Source organism: Tursiops truncatus, chromosome 9 (assembly GCF_011762595.2).
Source record: "Tursiops truncatus isolate mTurTru1 chromosome 9, mTurTru1.mat.Y, whole genome shotgun sequence".
In the NCBI taxonomy this organism is placed as follows: Eukaryota; Metazoa; Chordata; class Mammalia; order Artiodactyla; family Delphinidae; genus Tursiops; species Tursiops truncatus.
Genome location: NC_047042.1, coordinates 45,060,467 through 45,083,087, shown reverse-complemented (window position 1 = coordinate 45,083,087; position 22,621 = coordinate 45,060,467). Strand labels below are relative to the sequence as shown.

The window sequence follows — 22,621 nt, the reverse complement described above, 5'->3', positions numbered from 1 at the left end:
GGATTGCTGGGTCATATGGTAGTTCTACTTTTAGTTTTTCAAGGACCCTCCATACTGTTCTACATAGTGGCTGCACCAATTTACATTCCCACCAACAGTGTAGGGGGGTTCCCTACTCTCCACACCCTCTCCAGAATTTGTTTGTAGACTTTTTAATGATGACCATTCTGACCAGTGTGAGGTGGTCCCTTATTGTAGTTTTTATTTGCATTTCTCTAATAACCAGCGACGACGTTGAGCACCTTTCCATGTGCCTGTTGGCCATCTCTATGTCTTGTTTGGAGAAATGTCTATTTAGGTCTTCTGCCCATTATTCAGTTGGGTTTTTTTTGTTGTTGCTGAGTTGTATGAGCTGCTTATTTTGGAAATTAAACCCTTGTCCGTCACATCATTTGCAAATATTTTCTCCCATTCTGTAGGTTGTCTGTTTTATGGTTTCCTTTGCTGTACAAAAGTCTGCGCATTTGATTAGGTCCCATTTGTTTACTTTTGCTTTTATTTCTATTGCTTTGGGAGACTGACCTAAGATAACATTGGCATGATTTATGTCAGAGAATGTTTAGACTTTTTAAAAATAAGTGAAGGCCAACAGGTAGGCTTAAACAGTCCCCAACTTCCAACTTACCAGCGAAATTCCTGGGCTACTCACTCTTCCCATGAAGCAGTCTTTTATTTACCTGTGCATCAGCAGTTTCCTCTTCAAAAATTTGTAATAACTAAATTCATCTTTAAAATATATTTCAAAATCCTGTCCCTAAATAACCAATGAGCCGTCAAATGAAATTCTACCTGTTCATTGAATGTTTCCTTGTTATATCTTCTCTTCTTCCAACTAGTTTTGGAATGCTTTTTCCTTTTATCAGAAATGCCTGGCTCTAGAACAGGGCTTGGCAAAGTATGGCCAATGGGCCAAATCCAGCCCACTGCCTGTTTTTATAACGTTTTAATACAACACATCCATGCCCATATGTTTGCATATGGCCTTGCCCATTAGTTTCCATACTGTCTGTGGCTGCTTTTGCAGCATAATGGCAGAGCTGAACAGTTGCAAGAGAGGTCTGCAAAGCCGAAAATATTTACTGTCCAGCCCTGAAAAAGTTTGCTGACTCGTGCTTTACAACGATAGTTCCAGAAGAGACATTGGCTCAACAGAAAAAAATATAAATTACTATCCCTGGATGAAAAATGTTGTCTGCCATATCAGTAAGCAAAGGATATTGCAGCCATCAAGCCATCAGCCACCTGCCACTGTGCACCCTGAGGGCATTCAGGATGGAGAAAAGTAGGATACTGGCCCTAGACCGTTAAGATGCATATCAAAGGAATGATTTCAATTAGCCCAGACTCTTGCCTCTTCCTATACAGAGAAATGCACTAAATTCATTAACCTGAGATGTTTGGTTTTAACAGTAATCTTTTGATGTTCTGGACTACCTGGTCTTTGTTGCAAAAACTATATATCCCGGCTCCTCCCTTACCTCTGCGGACCAGTCCCTCAGAACAATCTGAGAGGCTGTCTTCTGGGCTTAAGTAAGTTTTATTTGGCAGATTTTCTGATGACTTAATTCTCAACTTTTAGGCTGTGCAGTTTTCAGTCAACATATCTTACAAAATAGAGCTGTCAAAGTCTTACAAAGGACTGACCTCTCCAGAGTGTAACTAGCCAGCTGTTAGGAATGCAGAAAGAACTAAGGGAGGAGGTCAGAGGAGGACCACACGCAGATGAGGCAAGGCCTGGAAGGAGGCCCCGCTGGCATGAGACCCCAAAGTCCTCTCCAGTAGCTCTGCCAGGAAAGGGCGTGTGAGGCTTCCCAAACATCAGACTGTTTCCCCTTTCCTAGCTCACTCTCTTATTGTGATACAGTGAAAGCTGTTCAGTTTCTAGCTACCTCTGATGAGGGGGCTGTATGAATATAAATGACTAGAGCAATGTTTCAGATTTAAGACTTTTATTTTTTCACACCCAAGCAAGCCTGGGCCGTTGACCCTTCCTGCCCCCAAGCCCCCTACCCTTCACAATGAGAAGAAATGTTTGCTTTCACTCCACGGCTCAGGGAATACCTAAGCTTTGGCAGTGGCCTTGTAATGGGTCAGAGTGCGGGCGGAAGGGTCCGTGGCGCTAGTCCACCTGGGCATCCAGTAATGAGGCAGCCAGTCAGCGCGGCCCGGGTAGTGGCGTTCAAAGATCTGACGGTAGTAATAGCCTTCTTTCGTTTTGGGAGGATTGACGGCAAATTTTTGGGCTGCGCTTGCCATCACTGCATCATCAACCTGCAAGAATAACAAGATAGAAGCGAAATGGTTTTTTAACCGGCATGGAAATACTTGTATTTAATCTGGCTTCACAAAAACAGAAAACAAAAAGAGAAAAGGCATGAATGTATATTGTGTGAGAGACTCTTTGGATCACTTAGAAAATGCTAAAACACCCTAATATACATAGCTGCAGTGACCTTTAAGGAACATTCACATGCATACTTCTTCTAAGTGGTGGCTCTAAGTGTTTGATTCATTTGTGCCTAATAACGTCTGGCACCCAACAGGTGCCCAAAAATGTGTAAGATGAAAGCCAGGGGGCTTCCCTGGTGGCGCAGTGGTTAAGAATCCACCTGCCAATGCAGGGGACAGGGGTTCAAGCCCTGGTCCGGGAAGATCCCACATACCGCGGAGCAACTAGGCCAGTGCGCCACTACTACTGAGCCCACACTCTAGAGCCCATGTCCCACAACTACTGAGCCCGCGTGCTACAACTGAAGCCTGCACGCCTAGAGCCCGTGCCCTGCAACGAGAAGCCACCGCAATGAGAAGCCCGCGCACCACAACGAAGAATAGCCCCCGCTCACTGCAACTAAAAAGAAAGCCCATTCTCAGCAATGAAGACCCAACGCAGCCAAAAATAAATAAAATAAATTAAAAAAAAAAGTCAGTGATGACTGGTAAGTCTCCTCTCTCTATTCTAGATGCCACTTTATTCTTACAGAATTCTTCAAAAGAAGTATTGTTTACAGGGCATCTCTCCTGCAGACACAAACATTTAAATTAAATATAAAATGAACCGTGATTACTCCTCTGCACCCAAATTATCCTATTCCAGAAAATACTTTTAAAGACATGATACCTGATGGTCAATGTATTCCTGTAAAATCCTAAACCACGAATTCTTAACTGAGGTTATTCCATCACTGAAGGCTTCTTTTGGTCGCCAGAGAATCTCTTTAGGTATCAGATTGGAGTCCTCAAAGGTCTCTCTCAGAAGATGTTTTTCTATCCCGTTCTGACATGAAAACAAAAGGAGTGTCAGTGAAAGTTCTAAATATAACCAGTATCAGTGGTTTTTTGACAGTTTTTATCTTGATTCACCCACCTTGGGGGTTTTCATATTTGGTGGCAGAGACATGTAATAGGAAGAAAATCGATGATCCAGGAAGGGGACTCTCAGTTCAAGGCTTAAAAAGGAAAAGAAGAAAATCTAAATCAAAATGGATATTTAGTGCCAGTCTGTTTAGATGCAGACTTAGTTTCCTAGGAATTCACTTAGCCTCTAAGTAATCTTAACATTATAAAGTCATTTTTATAATCCTAAGTAACTGCCCTACGCTAATGCATGAATACAAAAACCTTCATTCAGAGTACATGTTACATCATCTAGGGAATGAAACAAACTACTGGAGAATAATTACTTTTACTTTCCCTTCTGTAAACTATTAAATAGCTCAAAAATCAGAAAAAGAATGAGTGACCTGATCATTAAGAACGTACTTTGCCTGGACTTTCCTGACTCACGGTTTTTTCTAGGTGAGACCATCTCTCATCCTATTAAAAATGGTAATGCTAATCTGCGGTTATTACCCTATCTGCTTGTCCTAACCAGAGTCCCCAGGATTCAAGAAACAGATGATGTGACCTTGGATGAAACACTGTGGAACGCTGGTTTATACTGAATGTAAGTTATTCATCAGTTAGTAGTAAAAATGTTTGAATTCAGTTCATGCCCCAACCTCATATTATTTTCTAATCTAAGTGTGATTTGGTAGAAGCAACTAAAAGAGTTGATACTGGTTGTTTATCACGTACAGTAAGAGTCTTCAATTCTCCAACATGACCAGCTTTAAAAAGTGAAAACTTTAGCCAAATTTAAGCTAATCAAATCTCTTGCGTCTTCGCTTCCTTCTCCCCACACATGGTCCCCACAGCATCAAACTGGCATGGCAGGCGCTCAACGCTCACAACATGAAGGTGTATAATCTTTACTTCTCTTAAAAAAAACTAAAAAAAAAAAAGCTGCAAGTGCCTTCCATCTCAGTTGCCCAGAAGTGGGCAAGATGTTGTGCTTTCAAGATGGGAACTCCATCTCAAACCGCCTATCCATGTCCTCTCACCATGACAACAGCACTCTGATTCAGCCTAATCCCTTTGCACCAACAGACAAGCTTCATTTTCTCTATAGAAGGCATACTTTGCAACATATACTAACTGGAAAGAAAGAAATCGACCACTGAGCCTTTTGTTTTTTGAGGTTATTTTTACAATCGCTTCCTAAAATACCACGTTTACCCATGGGCAGCAGTAGTTCGATCTGCTCGGAGAACATCAAACAAATACAGTTCCTTCAGAAGCCGCTCACTCTCCTCCTCGGCCTTCTCAGGGGAAGGAGCCTAGTTTGCAAACAGAGCTGAAGTTACAAATACACCCACAAGCTTTGCCTCTGGTACATGAAACAGTTTTTATATCTTACTCGTACACATAACTCCAATTCTAAAGGTGGGTAAGACAAAAAGCCCGACAGAGCTTAGGGAAGGGAGTAAATGCTTGATAAAACGTACCTTCCCTCACACCAAGACTGCTACTGCTAGAACAAATAAAATGACATGCTGTACGACAGCCGTAAGACCATAGGAGACTAAGAGCAGAAACATGATTCTTAGGCTTAACGAGTTCAAAAAAAGATATTATCTGACATTATTAAGACTTCTTTCTCCCCCCGCAAAATACACACACTATCAGATTTCCTGATATGCCTCACAAGACATTCAAAGTGTTACTGTTATACCAAAAAAGAAGATAGAAAATAGGTAAATAATAATTCATACTTTTCTTCCCCTAGGATCAATATCCCTCCATTTGAGAATGCTTACCTTGTGAAAATATATGTAACCCTGTGTAAGTTCATCTGAACCTTCTCCAGAGAAGATCACTACGCTATCCGTGTTCTTCCGAATGTACTTTGAAATTAAGTACATACCTTAAAAAAGAGACAGAAATTATGGTTAATGTCCACATAACCCTCTACCAAAAATGCCTTTTATTTGATTTCTGGAAATGACTGCAAGCTTTGCTATCACACTAGACTCTCTGTTAATATAAAGTAGTTTGCAAAAGAATGACCTTATATCTACAATATCTTTATATGGTACCTATCTTTTTATGTATGTAATCCAAAAGTCGTACTGTTGTGATGAAACACCCCAAAACCCTTCCACAATTTTATATATAGGTTTTAAAATGTTACTGCTTTCAGACCAAGAATGTCTATCTGAAGATTTTGCTAAACAATGTTAAAAATGCTAAAAAATTTTGCTGAACAATGACTCAAATATCTTAGATGTGATAACTTTCACACCAGTATCACTATAAAAAAATTAAAAGGTAGGGCTCTGGTAGCTTAATTTTTATTCGGGGCTTTTTTTCTGATACCTACTCCCCATTCAGCATATGTCAAATACAGTTAAGAATACTGCATCATTAAAAGGTGCTGGTTGGGGCTTCCCTGGTGGCGCGGTGGTTGAGAGTCTGCCTGCCGATGCAGGGCACACGGGTTCGTGCCCCAGTCCGGGAAGATCCCACATGCCGTGGAGCGGCTGGACCCGTGAGCCATGGCCGCTGAGCCTGCGCGTCTGGAGCCCGTGCTCCGCAACGGGAGAGGCCACAACAGTGAGAGGCCCGCGGTTGGTCCCTGCTCCACATCCCTGTAAACCACTATCTGTTCTTAACTGTTTTTTCAGTATCACCTCCCTAGGGATACTTTTTAGACCTTTTTCCCTAATCTCCTTCACCAACGAAATATCAGTACCAGAAATACCGTATTTCTGCTGATGTACCGTGGCCCTTTGGAAGGCCAGAAACCACTGTAATACCTAATATTTTTTTGCCCTTCAAGAACTAATTTTTGCTTCCTTGGGAGAGACAGCACCTCTGTACTATTATTGCAAAGTGAGAGCATGAGGATGCAGACCCTAAACTTTGCAATGGAGTCGTGTCAGATTCTGCATCCCTTAAGAGAGGCATATCTAAGCCAGTAGCATATTAGAGGCTCAGCAAAATTAGATCAGTCTGATGGGGAGTATGCTTCTAATCTCAGTGTGTATCCACAGGGTAAAACTCGTATTTCTTGCTGCACAATATGTTATTGATTGATAAGTCGTATGATGGAATATTTACCAAAATATATCTAAAACGAGCATTCCTTACAGAAATTAGTTACAACGTAGACCTATTTCCCTATACAGCCCAAGAAACTTTTATACAGAGAAACTGGGGGGAAGGTGGTGCAAAAAATATGTATCTACTTTTTGAAGAAATATAAATAGTGATACCATGTATGTGCAAGTTTAACTATGTATTTATTGTTCCTCTCCAAAAGAGATTTCAGGAATTCTTAAATGGCCTTGTCTTCAGCAATTGCTGACACAGGAATTTTACCTCTGTTCATTCTTGAGTACTGTTTTTTAAACAACTGCTTGAAACAGGACTGTTTACTCCTTACACCTTTTCAGCATTAAAAATCTTTTTGGGATCATAAAATACCTTACCTACTGAAGCACGGACTGTTGTAATATCGTAAGTTTCCAAGGAAAATATGACTTCATCCAGGACCTGAATGCCTTCCTCAGAGTTAAAGAGGACTTCATGGTGTTCGCTGCCAATATGATTTGCCACCTGATTATACAAGAAATACCCACAGGCTTGTGTTTTAAAGGACTACTCTTGAAAATGAAGCGGGACTGTAGTTCACAACACATTATGAATTAACAAGGGTGTTAAACAAACAAGACAAACTAAGCGGAAATGATTCCGTAGGCCACCACAATAAGGGGAAATGATTCTCTAGGCCACTGCATACAAGCCCCACCTAGTCAGGCTCCCTTGCCTCCCCCGGTGTCTGCCCTCCACTGACCACCGAGAGGTAGAGCTCCCAGCCACTCTTCCCACGCCAAGACTTCACCCTAACAAGCATACCCCCCACTCCCCCTCACACTGATTTTACCTCCTTTTGGCCCTCCTGCAATGCCTAATTTTACATCCAGGATGTTATTCCTAAATTAAATGGCCCCTCCCCTCATTCTGTTTCCTTTGGCTATTGTGGATTCATTTAGCATTGGTCAGCTTGCTTTGGGACCACCTGCTTGCTCCTTCTCAGCCATTCTATGCAAGCTTCTCCAAAGTGGGAACGAGGTCTCCCGCACACTGAATGTGTACAAGGTCCCCTCTGCCCACAGCCCTAAACACAGTACTTTATAAAAGAAAAAAAAAGAAAAGTAAAAAGAACATCTAACATTCTCTAAGTACTCATACACGCTAGGTTCTATCCTACACACTGATATTAAGTATTATGTAATTTTCACCTCAAAACTCTCCCATGGTAGATACTATTACTTCCATTGCGTAAGTGAGGAATTGTGTGGTAGAAGTACGATTTGAAACCAGCAGTCAGGCTCTAACGCCTGCAGCCTGAACCACTATACCATGCCCTAACTCTCAAAAGGGCGGAATTATCATAGGGTCTTTGTGAGGACTGCATGGGTCGTGATAGATAAAAGTGCCCAGAGGGGCTTCCCTGTTGGCGCAGTGGTTGAGAGTCCACCTGCCGATGCCAGGGACACGGGTTCGTGCCCTGGTCCGGGAAGATCCCACATGCCGCGGAGCGGCTGGGCCCGTGAGCCATGGCCGCTGAGCCTGCGCGTCCGGAGCCTGTGCTCCGCAACGGGAGAGGCCACAACAGTGAGAGGCCTGCGTACCGCAAAAAAAAAAAGTGCCCAGAATACAGTGTACAACATAGTTGATATTCAACAGGCATTTCATTCCATTTTAATATATTTAATTCAAAACAATTATCTAAGTCAATGCAGCAGCAAAGTATAGAACCATCAATTACTAACAAGTCTGTCTTAACTACATAACAGACAAAGACAGTGTCTTACCTTTCTAGCAGCTAGTAAATCGGGACTGTCTTCCATGCCAATCGCAAATGTCTGGAGAGGATACTGTACTTTGGCCTCTTTTAGCTGCTTCAACAGGATGGCAGCAACCAAACTGGAATCCAAGCCACCTATGAGCAAGACAGGAAGTGTAGTGGTTATGGGCCTTACATAAGAGAGGGACAGATATGATTTACATTCCTATTAAGCACCAAGATTAGAGTTTTACCATTTAAAATCCCCAAGTTTTATAAATTGAAAATCAACTTGAATAAGAAAAATCTAACATTTAATCTGTGATAATGGTAACAGTATTTGAATTGGTTGAAAACCACTACACACATTCTAGGACTCGAATCAAGATGGTGGACTAGGAGGACATGGAACATTCTAAAGAATGTTTACTAGCTCATTCGTGCCAATATAATTATTGGCACGAATATTGGTAATTAGTATCACTTTGCTACATTATTTGCTACATTATTATTTGCTACAATGTACAATGTACAATTTGCTACATTATTATTAAAATATTGAAAGCAACTTACAGAAAACTTTTTCATCCTATAATGGAGGAAAGATTAAATCATATAGTATTTTATAGTCAAAACCTCCAGGATAGCTATAAATCATTTAACTTAAATATGCACTAAATACAATTAGGTTTTTAAACTGACTTCACCTGATAAAAGGCAGCCAATCCTTCTGTCCGTCATCAAACGTTTCTTAATGGCATTGTCAAAAAGGATTCGGAGGTTGTTCTTCACAGTTTCTATCTCAAAACCTATTAACACATAAAGGAAATTAAATAGCTGCAGAAAAGCCTGGGCTGAATTATTTACTGAAATGGGTACACAGTCATCTACCTCTATCATGATGGCATTTGCTCAACAGTGAAGTTGGCCAAATTGCAATGTGTCACCTCCAAATTAAAAAGGAAACAGATTTTCGAACTTACATCATTCCAGTGATGTGAGAGTACAGTTTTCCTTTTGGGGAGAGAGGTGGGGAACAGGTGGGTGGGCTTCTGCTTTCTTACCTGGGAAGAGTTTCTCCACGCTGTCATACAGGGCATGCAGAGGCTCATCTCTACAGTTATGATATTTAACCATTTCCACCGATGCTACTTTGCCATTTGGCTTTAAATCCAAAACTTCATAGTGTCCTGGGAGAAAAGGCTCCACTTTTAAAAAAGGAGTCATGGAGTGCTTCAAGTTAATGAGACCTACATATTCAAAAAGATAAATTTATTCAAAGGAGGATAATACTTCACAGTAACTTTCATGATTAGTTAGTATCCTCTAACTTCCTATTTATCTTCCCTCTTTAATACAAATACGTGTCCATTACATAAGCAAAACTGGAAAAAAATAATCAGTCAAAACCCTACCATCTACTTACTAGAAAGGTAACAGTAGTACAGAGATGCACAGCAAAATTACACTGGTTTCTAGTAATTCAAAGCAATAGGAAAATCTTCAGTGTTCAATTTCTTCTCCCTAGCTGGAATTTCTGATTTTAAAAAATCGATTTTCTTCACTAAAGCAAACAAATACAAGAAAAGGTACATTTATTAAGCAAAGAGAATGACTTGAAACTTAATTTTATGATATCCTGGTAGTCACTTGTCATCACTGAGGTATCTTAAGAAAATAGCTGTGGTTCCCAGTCCTTTAACAAGCCAAATGATCCACCATTATGTACTTTAAACTCAGATATTAAGAAGTCAGACATCTATCCCTTATGTAGTTATTATATACTGTGTGTGAGTTAAACATTGTAATTTAAATTCCCTCAATAAGTTCTCACAGGAAGTAACCAACTTGACTTCACCATGATCTGTGATTAAAAAAGAAAAATCAGGGGCTTCCCTGGTGGCGCAGTGGTTGAGAGTCTGCCTGCCGATGCAGGGGACACAGGTTCGTGTCCCGGTCCGGGAAGATCCCACATGCCGCGGAGCGGCTGGGCCCGTGAGCCATGGCCGCTGAGCCTGTGAGTCCAGAGCCTGTGCTCCGCAATGGGAGAGGCCACAACAGTGAGAGGCCCGCATACCGCAAAAAAAAAAAAAAAAAAAGAAAAGAAAAATCAGTGGTTTATTATAAACAGTAAGCCTATCTACACAGAATACTTATTATGATTTATAATTTGAGTTTGTTGACCCAGGAATCTACTATGTAGTGTGGAATTCAAACAGCAGACAAGCCCCAGATCCTATCACCAGCTAGCAGACCTCAAGCTAGCCACACAGCTCCCGTAGGGGGAGAAGCAGTTACAAGATTTTAAGCAGGGAGCACCATGACCAAATGAGTTTTTGATAGGCTATTCTAAAAGCACTGAGAAAGGAAAACTATTGCAGTACAGTATTCTAGATGAGATCATGTTGTTTAGAAAAGGGCAGTGTTAAGGATGTAAAAAAATCACAAGTCAAGAAATTTCAGAGGGTAAATTGGACGTGAGACCGTAATTCCATATCAAGGTTTTGGAGACACGGTGGAAGTATGGAGTCTGCTTTTCCCTTGTGTTCTCTTTGCTGGGCTTCCCTAACAGCACTTTAGGTAAATAACATATATACTTCTTTGCCATACGATCACAGTAAGTGATTTAAGGAATGAGGCAAAAAGGCAGACAGGCAGGTAGACCAGATTTTAGGATGTCATTTTATCTAGCTAGGAGATAAAAGATGAATGCCTTCCTCAACTTTGTCAAGAAATGCTAAATATGATTTTTAAGTATTTTATTCCATTCTGTGGGTTGTCTTTTCACTTTCTTGATGGTGTCCTTTGAAGTACAAGAATGTTTAATTCTGATGAAATCCAATTTATTTTTTTGTTGCTTGTGCTTTCGGGGTCATATCTAAGAAATCTTTGCAAAATCCGAGGTCATGAAGATTTAGCCATATATTTTCTTCTAAGAGATTTATAGTTTTAGTGCTTACATTTAGGAGTTTGACCCACTTTAATTTTTATGTATGGTGTGAGGTAAAGGTTTAATAACTTCATTTTTTTGCATGTGTGTGTCCAGTTGTCCCAGCACCATTTGTTGAAAAGACTATTCTTCGCCCATTGAATGGCCTTGGAACCCTTGATGAAAATCTGTTGACTGCAGATGTATGGATTCACTTCTGGACTCTTAGTTCTACTCCACTGGTCTATATGTCTGTCCTGCCAGTACCACACTGTCCTGATTATCGTTATTTTGTAGTACGTTTTGAAGTCAGGAAGTGAGAATCCTCCTACTTTATTCTTTCTCAAGATTGTTTTGGCTATTGTGAGTCCTTTGCCATTCCCTATGAATTTCAGAGTCAGCTTGTCAATTTTTATGAAGAAGTCACCTGGGATTCTGACAGAGGTCATGCTGAATCTGTAGATCCATTGGGGGAGTCTGTGCCAACTTAACAATGTTAAGTCTTCGATCCATGATCATTGTATGCTTTCCAATTTATTTAGATCTTCTTTCATTTCTTTCAACAATGTTTTATAGTTTTCAGCATACAGTTTTGCACTGCTTTTGTTAGATTTATTCTCAAGTATTTTATTCTTTTTGATGCTATTTGTAAACACAGAGTAAACCACATGACCCAGCAAGTCCACTCCTAGGTATACACCGAAGAGAAATGAAAACACAAAAACTTGTACACAAATATGTAGAGAAGCATTATTCATAAGAGCCAATTGTCCATCAATTGACAAAAGGATTAACAGTGGATAAACAGAATGTCTATGTAATCCATATTTGTAATGTAATCCATTACAAATATCCATGTAATGGAGTATCTTTTGTCCATAAAAAGTAAATACTGATACATGTTACAACATAGACAGACCTCGGAAACATTATGCCAAGTGATAGAAGCCAGTAACAAAAGACTACATATGATATGACTCCGTTCATATGGAATGCCCAGAATAGGGAAATCCACTTAGACTGAAAGCAGATTGGCAGTTGGCTGGGACTGGGGGGAGATGGGGTAGAGGAGGTAGTTGGGGACAGGAAGTTTAATGGCTGATGGATATGGAGTGATGGGGAGTGACAGCTCAAGAGTACAAGGTTTATTTTTATTTTTTTGGCTGCATTGCGAGACTTGTGGGATCTCAGTTCCTCTGACCAGGAATCGAACCGGGGCCCTCAGCAGTGAAAGCACAGAGTCCTAACCGCTGGACCGCCAGGGATTTCCCTATGGGGTTTATTTTTGAGGTGATAAAAAATTTCTAAAATTGACCGAAGCATTGTTTTCAGTTATCTATGAACATACTAAAAACCACTGAATTGTACACCCTTAAATGGAAGAATTGTATGGCATGTAAATTATACACCAATAAAGCTGTTTAAAAAATGCTGAATTAAAATGAGTCTGTGTGATAGCCATGGCACAGAACCACAGTGCAATAACTGCAGGGCCGGCCAACCCTACCATTACAATGTGACATAGGGAAACTTGAAAATACATATGGGATCAGACCAGACGCAGAGCCTATCAGCACAACAAAAATTAAATGACTTTACTACAGACTTATCCTCTAAGGTTTACAGAATTTAAGTGCTAAAAGGAGAGTCCAACTCCTTGGCTTTATAAAGAAAAGCTCAGAAAGTCGATGACTCACATAGTCACTTGTAAAAAATCTGCGTTGCCCCATTTGTAAATATGCATTGGATTAGATTTATAAATATTATTTAAAAGAAAACACAGAATCAGGACAATAATGAAAATCTACAGTAAAATTCTATCATTACCTTTAGCTTCTGAACACACGGCCAAAAATCCATCTTCTGTCACGGCTTTAAACAAAGGTCTGACTCCATAGGTATCTCTGCCCAAGAATACTTTCTTATTGGCAGTATCCAGTAAAATAAATGCAAATACCCCATCCAACATACAAACTGTTTGCTCAATTCCTCCTTTGTCATAAAGATGAAGGATTATCTCACCATCCACTTTGGTCTGGTATTCAAATTCAAAATGGTGTTGCAGCTTAAGGAAACAATAGCAAAACAAAAATGTTAGAATCCTTGTGCATTCACTAATTTTTTTTTATTGCAAAGTTGCTTCAGTATTTTTGTGCTTTATAATTTCATGCACATTAGTGATTTAAAAGAATCACGGCATTATAAAAATATAGCCTGTTTGAACTCAGAATCATACAAGTTCTTTATAACATAAAGCTAAGCCCGTGAAAATTTTAGTTGCATTCTTATAACCAGAATACAGACGCAATGTACCTCTGTATTGCGTGGAGGGATGGAAATGTATATTATATACATACTGTGTATGTAATACACGTGTATTTACATAAATATGTTAAGTCAAGCAAATAGATTGCCAGGTGTCATGGACACTAAAACTGTGTCTTCTTCAACTGTGAGATTTTGGTTTGGGAATATAGTATCAGCTGAGCTTCTTCAAGTTCAGCCTCACAGACTTCCTATGAAAATAGAAAGCAAAAGGACAAACACATTTGGCACTATTCCCTGACAAATAAATGATTCCATCACAATGGTGGAGACAAATGGTCCAACACAGAGCTGCTGGTCCTGGGGAGGACTATAGCATCCCGTCCTTCCACCACTGCAGAGGCATTAAAGCTACTTCTCAGTGATGGATAAAATGATGCTGGAGCTTTATTCATCCACATCCCCCAGCGGAACAGCAAAGAGACCATCATTCCCACTGCATGTAGAGAGGGTTCAATTAAGTTAGGCCCAAACTTTGTGGCTCTCCCTCACCACTGGCAAACTGTGAGGGTGAAAACTTCTTGGTATGTTCCTCTTTCTTTGTACTTACTCATATTTTTGGCTGATAATAGGAGGTTCACATAAACAAAATCAAGTTGAAATGCTCGGTACATCTGAACATTTAAAACATGTTTTTGAATTTCAAAAAGTAAGTCTCTATGTTTATATGTGTATGACCTGTAAAGAGCATGCTCCACAACCATGCTCACGCTATAGATTTGTGAACCTTTTGTCTATAAGCACGGAACTGTCCAAAAATGGGCTTCGGCCGCTTCCAGTAACTACAAAGCCACCTCCTGGTCACCTCTCCTTGCTCTGAGAGACTGTCAGCGATGATCTCTGTCACTAGGAGGCAGTGTTTGGAAGGGGTCTTCTGCTCACCCTTCTGGGCTTAAGTACCTGCAGGATAAATGAGCCCAAAGCATTCGATGATTTCAGCAAGCAACAGCTTCCAAATCTATACTCCACCACCACATCATCATCATGGCCCTTTGGCCTAAAGCTTACAGGTAACTTACTGGTTAATGATTCACGTGTATACTTCCCACCCTCCTGAAGCCACACTTAGCTTAAAGCCCCCATATTCTGCCATCACGCAGAAATCACACTGCCATTTGACTTGCTGGCTGTAGGCCTCTGATGCCCCCTGCAGGGAGGGGGCCTCCTCTTTGCCCAGCCTTCACACGTATTCCTCCTCTCCTTGACCAGTCTCCCTCCACTCCCAACTGCTGGCTGGACTTTAGTAGTAAATTCTATTTTCACCAAAAAAGGGGGACCTTTGAAGCTTCTGTTGCAGCATTCTTTATATAAGCCTGAAATGTCAGTTCTACTCTTTAGACAGATTTTAGCTGCTCACACTAGATAACCTGAATGATTGGTAGAAGCAATGGAACTTCTCTGCTTCTGAAAACACAACATATTTGGCTAATTTAGAAAAGAAATATTTTCAAAATATTTAACAAAATACACAAAAGCAGCTATGTTGTTCAAGTAAAACATGGCATTTCCTACCTAATTTAAGGTGAAAGGCTACTACTGCCATAATACAAACTTGGCATTCTCACATATATGGTACCAACTTGGCTTTATAAGGAAGTTTTAACTGCCCCCTCCTCTGTTCCCACTAGCTTGAAACTCCCTTACCTTTCCTGTTCCATTTCACCTCCAAGCACCTATAAAACTGATGTCTGATGTATAGTAGGCCCTTATTAAATATATGAAAGGAATATGCTGAATAACTATAACGACTCTTCAAATGAAAAGCCTATTCTCGAGTGTTCCTATAAGCCGACAACAAAGACTAAAGCTATTATTCAGAGATAAAAATGGCCAGAGGGTGACTAGAATATAAATCCCTACTCATGAATGATAGGCATATTATCAAGAAGTCTCAAAAAGTACCGAGAAAAATCACAACCAAATATATGACCCTTGAATGAAATCTGGCTCAAAACCAAAAAACAGCTATAAATATATTCGTGGAACACCTGGGAAATTTTAATATTAACTGGATATTAGAGGGTATTATGGATTCTTAGGTATAATAATAGTATTGGTGTTAAGTAGAAGAATGCCCTTATTCTTAGCAGACAAATGCTTACATACTTAGGAGTAAAGTGTTATAATATCTGCAGTATACTCTAAAATGATTAAGCCCAAAATTGAATGTGTGTGTATACAGACAGAGATAAAGCAAAAAAGGCAAAACATTAACAGTTATTCCATCCAGATGCTCAATGTTCTGTTCTTTTTTTGTAAATTTGAGATTTTCAAAATTAAAAGTTGGGGTGGAGAGTGACAAAAAAAATAACTTGCAAATTTTAGATTAAAAAATTTCTTATGAAACACCAGCCAAACAATTCCAGATTGCAAGGCTCTTAGTAAATCTGGCTTCCTCGGGTTAGAATTTCCAAACCTTCACTACTCTCATCCTAAGAGTATGCTTTCACCAGATTAAAAAGCTGTTCCAGGGTGGCGCAGTGGTTGAGAGTCCGCCTGCCGACGCAGGGGACACGGGTTCGTGCCCCAGTCCAGGATGATCTCACATGCCGCGGAGCGGCTGGGCCCTTGAGCCATGGCCACTGAGCCTGCACGTCCGGAGCCTGTGCTCCACAACGGGAGAGGCCACAACAGTGAGGACCGTGTACCGCAAAAAAAAAAAAAAAAAAAAAAGCTGTTCCAATTTTAGTGCTGCCGAAAGTCTTACTTCTTGCACTCCACTGCATCTGGCTACCTGTCTATCCTTTGCCTGATTAATTATGCAACAGCAACATCTTAAGGGCAGCATTAAATATAAGCTACAAATGTGATCACCCACAAACTATTAAATTCTATCCCTGCCTTAAAAATCTTCAAATCTCACTGCTCTTAGAATTATATTCTACCTCCTTACCAAGTCCTCCTTGCTCTGGCCCTCCCCAGTCCCACCTGGCCCTTGTTCACTTATGACAATCTCAGGGTTCTCAGGGTTCTAAGCATGGCTATTCCCTCTGCACGAAAATGCCCTTCCCAGCCCTGCTAGCTAATCCTTGTCCATTCAAGTCTGAGTTGACGTGTCAATTCCTCAAGAGACTTTCTCTGACCACCTACACTGAAACTGGATCTCCCATATCCATGAGCTCCATATTCATTTTTTCAGAATGCCTAGTATATGTACAATGATTCTAAGAGTTAAAAACCTGAAGTGTAATCCTTTTTTTTTTTTTTTTTTTCGGTACGCGGGCTCCGCTGTTGTGGCCTCTCCCGTCGCAGAGCACAGGCTCCGGATGCGCAGGCTCAGCAGCCATGGCTCACGGGCCCAGCCGCTCTGCGGCATGTGGGACCTTCCTGGACAGGGGCACGAACCCGTGTCCCCCGCATCGGCAGGCGGATTCCCAACCACTGCGCCACCAGGGAAGCCCTGTAATCCTTTTTATCATTTTTTTGTGTGTGTGTGACCAAGTCATTTCACCTCTTTGTGCATTGGTGCCCTGTCTCTCTATATATAATTGGAGCAAATGAGAATGAACATGGAAAGTGTTTGAAAGCAAAAAGCATTATACAAAATAAAATTATTATAACCAACTAGCTCTGAGGCTAATCACATCCAGATAGCTTCTGGTTTTATTCTGTTTACCTTCTTGTGGTTATAGATTTCACCGTTGTAACACAGCCACAAGTAAGGATATTTCTTCACTCGAATTGGCTGCATTCCAAACAGCTGGTCAACCACTGCCAACCGGTGAAATCCAAAGCAGCAGTTGGTATATCCATTGACATTCTCAAAACGAAATGCATCTGGACCTCTGTGTGCAATCTTCATAGCACTCAGACACTGAACAGAAAGGCAGTCGTCACTGCCAAAGAGGGCCCAAATGCCACACATGGTGCAATGGAGCTATGGGCTCTCTATGGAGAGAAAAACAGACAAATTCAATATTCAATATCCAATCCAATTCTGTATTCAATCTTGATTCCCCAAACTTGCATAAGCCACTTCGAAGACTGAAATATAAATTATCTTATCTACAGCAATTTTCCAGTAGGTTGGCAGGCACACAGGGACAGAGAATGATTTAATTTACTTACAAGTATTCAGGAAAGATGGATGACCTTAACATCCAGCCAGCTATAGCAGCTTAGCCCCCAGTCAAAGGCTGCATCCCTCTCACATTAGGATTTGGTCAGCTAGAGCTAGCAGTGTTCAGGCCACATTCTGTTTTGTATCCTAGGTTTACACCCAAGATACAGATACACATGCAGGCTGGCTCCATCCTTGCCAGAGATCCCATCCCCACTCTCTCCATCCCAGAATCCCAAAAGCCCTGAAAAATCCACGAGATGCTCCAGATTACTACAGTCGCCTCTTGTGTCTCCTTGACAATTAAATGCCGGCTTTATACCTGTACTAATAGATGTATAGTGGGTAGAAAAGATGATCATACATACTGCCTAAGTGTAACATTAAGATACACAGCTATTATAAACATTTCACTACTTCTAGCTTACCTCCAAGTGACTTATTCAAACACAATCAGAGAAGTTCTAAAAAGAAAAGAGAAAGCAGTATTATCTGATATCTTAGTTTAATAACAACAAAAAAATTTAAGTTGACAGAGATACAAAATGTTCACCATCAAAATGTCCTAAAAGACAAAAATGTTAAAACATTTTTGTCTCAAAGCTACCTTGGTGAGTAAGAAAGCAAAGGAGGTGGGACATACACAGCAGTATCTCAGAAAAACAATTTGGCTATTCCCTGTAGGCCAAGAAGCAAATAAGTTACTTCCTACAAGTGTTAATTACTTTGCAATTCAAATTCAATTCTCAACTGTGAAATAAACAGCAGTTTTAGTTGAATGCTGTCAGCTCAAAACAGTTACTTTACCTAAATATCTATAACTTGCAAACTATTTTGGTATTTTTTTTAAATGGAAATTTGCAGCAAATGCCTAGATAAAAGGCATCAAGAAAAAATATAAATATTCAAGTTGCATCAATCACTTGGAACAATCCTCTGAAGACATTTCATTTGTATTTAAATGAACCAAAGCCTTATTTGGAGCTTTTATGAGACCAGATCCAATTAATGGAAAATGGTATTAACTAAAACAACTCGGAAATGAAGTATCACATGTCCTATGCAGCCCCTCCCATGCATTTGGCCGAATAGCCCATAATCAGATACAGGAACATCTCTGAGATATTGTCAGTTTGGTTCCAGACCACTGCAATAAAGCAAGTCACATGAGTTTTTTGGCTTCCCAGTGCATATAAAAGTTATGTTTACACTATACTGTAGTCTATTAGGTGTGCAACAGCATGATGTCTAGCAATGTACATACTTTAATTTAAAAATACTTTATTGCTAAAAAATGCTAACCATCATCTGAGTCTTCAGCAAGTAGTAATCTTTTTGCAGCAGAAACATCAAAGATCACTGATCACAGATTGCTGAAGTTTCAAGTTACAAAAATGTGACAGACAGGAAGTGAGCAAATGAGCAAATGCTGTTGGAAAAATGACACGTATGCAGAGTTGTCACAAACCTTCAATTTGTTTAAAAAAAAAAAGCAGTATCTGCAAAGCTAGGTACGCTTGGATTTACTTCGAGATTTACTGGGAAAATTCACTGAGGTTTAAGTGAGGTGACTATTAATAAGCCATCTACTTTTGACTCTAAAAAAATGGTCTGGGAAAGTGCTCTGAAATCATGTGCGGTGATTAGTCAGTCATTTACCTAAGTCTTCCTAATGCTGCTTAGTGAATCCCATTAAGCATGCTACAGAAACTCAGGAAGCACTAAATTGGAGGGGAAACAGGGGGACAAACGATTGCAAAGCACACTTATTTCTCCAGCAGGAAAAGCAAATTAAAACTATCACCTATTATTTTTATTGGAAACAGTCTTACTTGCAAACATCCTACTTGGCAACGCTTTTTCCTACTGCTGTTACCTGTTCCCAGTAATTTTCCATATTTCCTCATAAATGTCTAGAGCAGTGCTGTCCAATTGAAATGTGAGCCACATGTGTAATGTTAAATATACTAGTAGCGCCATTAAAAAAGTAAAAAGACAAAAGCATAATAAAAAATTTTTTTAAAAAGAGAAAAAAGTGAAATTTCAAATAGATTTTAACACAATGTACTGAAAATAGTATTATGTCAAGACGTAATTAGTACAAAAATATTAACAAGATATTTTACATTGCTTTTTTTCTACTAAATCATCAACACTTTAAGCACATTTCAATTCGGATTAGCCAGCACTTCACGTTCTCAATAGTCACATGTGGCTAGTGATTACTGAATTGGACAGTGTTGTTTCAGAGCACTTAATTTCTTAAACCAATACTTAAAAACAAAGTGATATGGTGAAGTTTAAGATTTCAGCAACTAACGCCTGCACAGGTTCAAGACCTAAATTACTTTTTTTTTTAATAGATCTTTACTGGAGTATAATTGCTTCACAATACTGTGTTAGTTTCTGTTGCACAACAAAGCGAATCAGCCACGTGCATACACATGTCCCCATATCCCCTCCCTCTTAAGCCTCCCTCCCATCCTCCCAATCCCACCCCTCTAGGTCATCGCAAAGCACCGGGCTGATTTCCCTATGCTATGCTGCTGCTTCCCACCAGCCAACTATTTTACATTCCGTAGTGTATATGTCGATGCTACTCTCACTTCGCCCCATCTTTGCCCTCCCATTCCATGTCCTCCAGTCCATTTTTTATGTCTACCTCTACTATTTACCATAGCCAGGACGTGGAACCAACCTAAATGTCCATCGACAGATGAATGGATAAAGAAGATGTGGCACATAGATACAATGGAATATTACTAAGCCATAAATTACTTTTAATTAATCTTATGAGATCAATGAAAAAGTTGAATTACCAGTGCTTTTAAATTATCTATCAAGCACCCCGGGCAATAGATGGTAAAGAAATAATGTAGGCCACAGGCTGAGGAAAAACACTGTCCCTTCATTAAAATAATAACATTAATCTGAAACTAGCCCTATAAAATAGATATCCATTGAGAAAAGGCATGCCCGTTTCTTTTGCCTTTTCCCATACCGCGCCGCCTGTCGTGCCCAGATCTCTTCCGGGCAGGATTTGCTCAGCAAGTCACTTGTTGAGTCTTGCAGTCTACACAGATTGGGGGAGGGGTGACGAGGTGAAGGGGTGGAGGTTGCCGGAGGTGAGGGGGTATCCTCCGGGGCCTTAACAGACAGCCCTGCAGACCCTCCCTCTCGGACCAAGACCTAGCGACCGCGTCGCCCCATGACTCGCGACTGCACTCGGGCCGCGTGCATCCTCCAGGCCATCCGAGCGGGTCCCCTGAAATGCGAAAACTTCCGCAAACTTCGACACAATATAATACAAAATAATGAAATTTAAAATGGCCAACTTAAACCGCCGCCTCCTTCTCTCCAAAGCGGCACGGCCTTGGCTCTGCGGGTCACTAGGTCCCCCCTCCGGGACCACAGCGGTGGTCTTCCCAGGGGCGCAACAATCGGCCCCGCCCCCTTTGCTCCGCAGCAGCCGCGTCTGCCCTCCCGTCGGGCAGGCCAGGCTGCTGCGCATCCTCCTCCCTCTCCCGGGGCAGCCCCACGGCACGCTGGGAGAGCGCTGCGACCCCCGGCTGCCCGGCCTACCTGGGCTCCAGCGGGGTGGGCGGGCGGGCGAGCGTGAAGCGAGCAGGCTGCGACTTGCGGGCTGAGGACCTCACCTCACCTCTCACTTTATAACCGTCTGGCTCCTGTAATGCGGGCAGGAGGTTTCATCACGTCTGGGAGGGCCAACCAGCGCGCAGAGGCGTGGCCCGCAGGGCGTGAAGGCGCTAGCCCGGCCAGGACTGGATGCGGAGCGAGGGAGGCGGAGGAACTGCTCTGTTTCTTGCTTCTTAAAGTGTTAGTGCACCTGCTGAGGGAGAGCCTCAGAGGCCTGGCCAGGTGCCCCATTGACACCTAGGATTACCTTACCTGCTGTTCTGACAATTCATTAATCTTCCGCACTTGTTTCGTTCTTAGGGAAACCATCAGCAACTGATTGCCGTATCCCCTCTGCAGCAGATCTCCCTCATATCTTTAATTGTGAAGTCTTTAGAAGTGCTTTATCCTCCTTATTACTAAGAGAGCATCTTAGCTGTGGATACGCATATATTTGCTAAATTAATAAATAGTGAGACAGATGGGAATAGCTGGATGGGTCTCCACCTTTTATTTTATTTTTAATTTATTTTTGGGGGCATGAAAGTCCTACATCTTTATTTTTTTAACATTTATTGGAGTATGATTGCTTTACAATGGTGTGTTAGTTTCTGCTTTATAACAAAGTGAATCAGCTATACGTATACATATATCCCCATATCCCCTCCCTCTTGCGTCTCCCTCCCACCCCCCATCCCTATCCCTCTAGTCCACTTTTTATTAAATGCAAATTAGATTTCATTATGTTCTTCTACCTCAGACGGAGTTAAATTTCTCCTCCCTCTGGACTTACAGCACAGTGTAATTGTATTTTGTGATGGATCGTCATCAGACTTCTGATGTGGTTGTATTGGCGCTCAACCAGACGGTCACCTTGTTGATTGTGTCGACCTCTTCACCTTTTGGGTCTCAGGATCGGCTCAGTGGACGCATGTATTCAGTTCAATTCGATTACTCATTACATTTGGTCGTTGACAAATTTCACTTTCAGGAAAGGACTGAGTTCCATTCCAGTCTGAATTTTATGACTACTCATATGACCATGAGATATGTCCTATAACCTCTTTACATTTACATCTTTAAAATAAGCAAATTAGGGACTTCCCTGGTGGCACAGTGGTTAAGAATCCGCCTGCCAATGCAGGGGACACGGGTTCGAGCCCTGGTCCGGGAAGACCCCACATGCTGCGGAGCGGCTGGGCCCGTGAGCCATGGCCACTGAGCCTGTGCGCCTAGAGCCTGTGCTCCGCAATGAGAAGCCACCACAATGAGAAGCCCACTCAGTGCAACAAAAGAGTAGCCCCTGCTCGCCGCATTAGAGAAAGCCCGCACGCAGCAACGAAGACCCAACACAGCCAAAAATTAATTAATTAATTTAAAATAAATAAATAAATAAAATAAGCACGTTAGAGACTACTGGGGGTCCTTCTAGTCCTGAAATTTTAAGTACTAAAGTGATGAGAGTTCTGTAGAGCCATAGCACCCAAGGAGGGAAATTATT

General features: G+C 41.1%; 1 protein-coding gene across 1 annotated transcript; it reads right to left on the bottom strand.

Annotated features, from left to right (window-relative positions):
* Nucleotides 1–1,932: 1,932 nt before the first annotated feature.
* ASNS (asparagine synthetase (glutamine-hydrolyzing)) lies at nucleotides 1,933–21,180 on the bottom strand. Its single transcript, XM_019927765.3, has 13 exons — nucleotides 21,067–21,180; nucleotides 17,913–17,948; nucleotides 17,041–17,312; nucleotides 12,927–13,164; nucleotides 9,235–9,420; nucleotides 8,878–8,979; nucleotides 8,199–8,326; nucleotides 6,810–6,936; nucleotides 5,136–5,242; nucleotides 4,555–4,655; nucleotides 3,365–3,446; nucleotides 3,119–3,274; nucleotides 1,933–2,271 (listed from the first exon to the last, which is right to left on the bottom strand). The coding sequence occupies exons 3-13, from the start codon at nucleotides 17,287–17,289 to the stop codon at nucleotides 2,062–2,064; spliced, it is 1,686 nt and encodes a 561-aa protein (XP_019783324.1). The 5' UTR covers nucleotides 17,290–17,312; nucleotides 17,913–17,948; nucleotides 21,067–21,180; the 3' UTR covers nucleotides 1,933–2,061.
* Nucleotides 21,181–22,621: the final 1,441 nt, after the last annotated feature.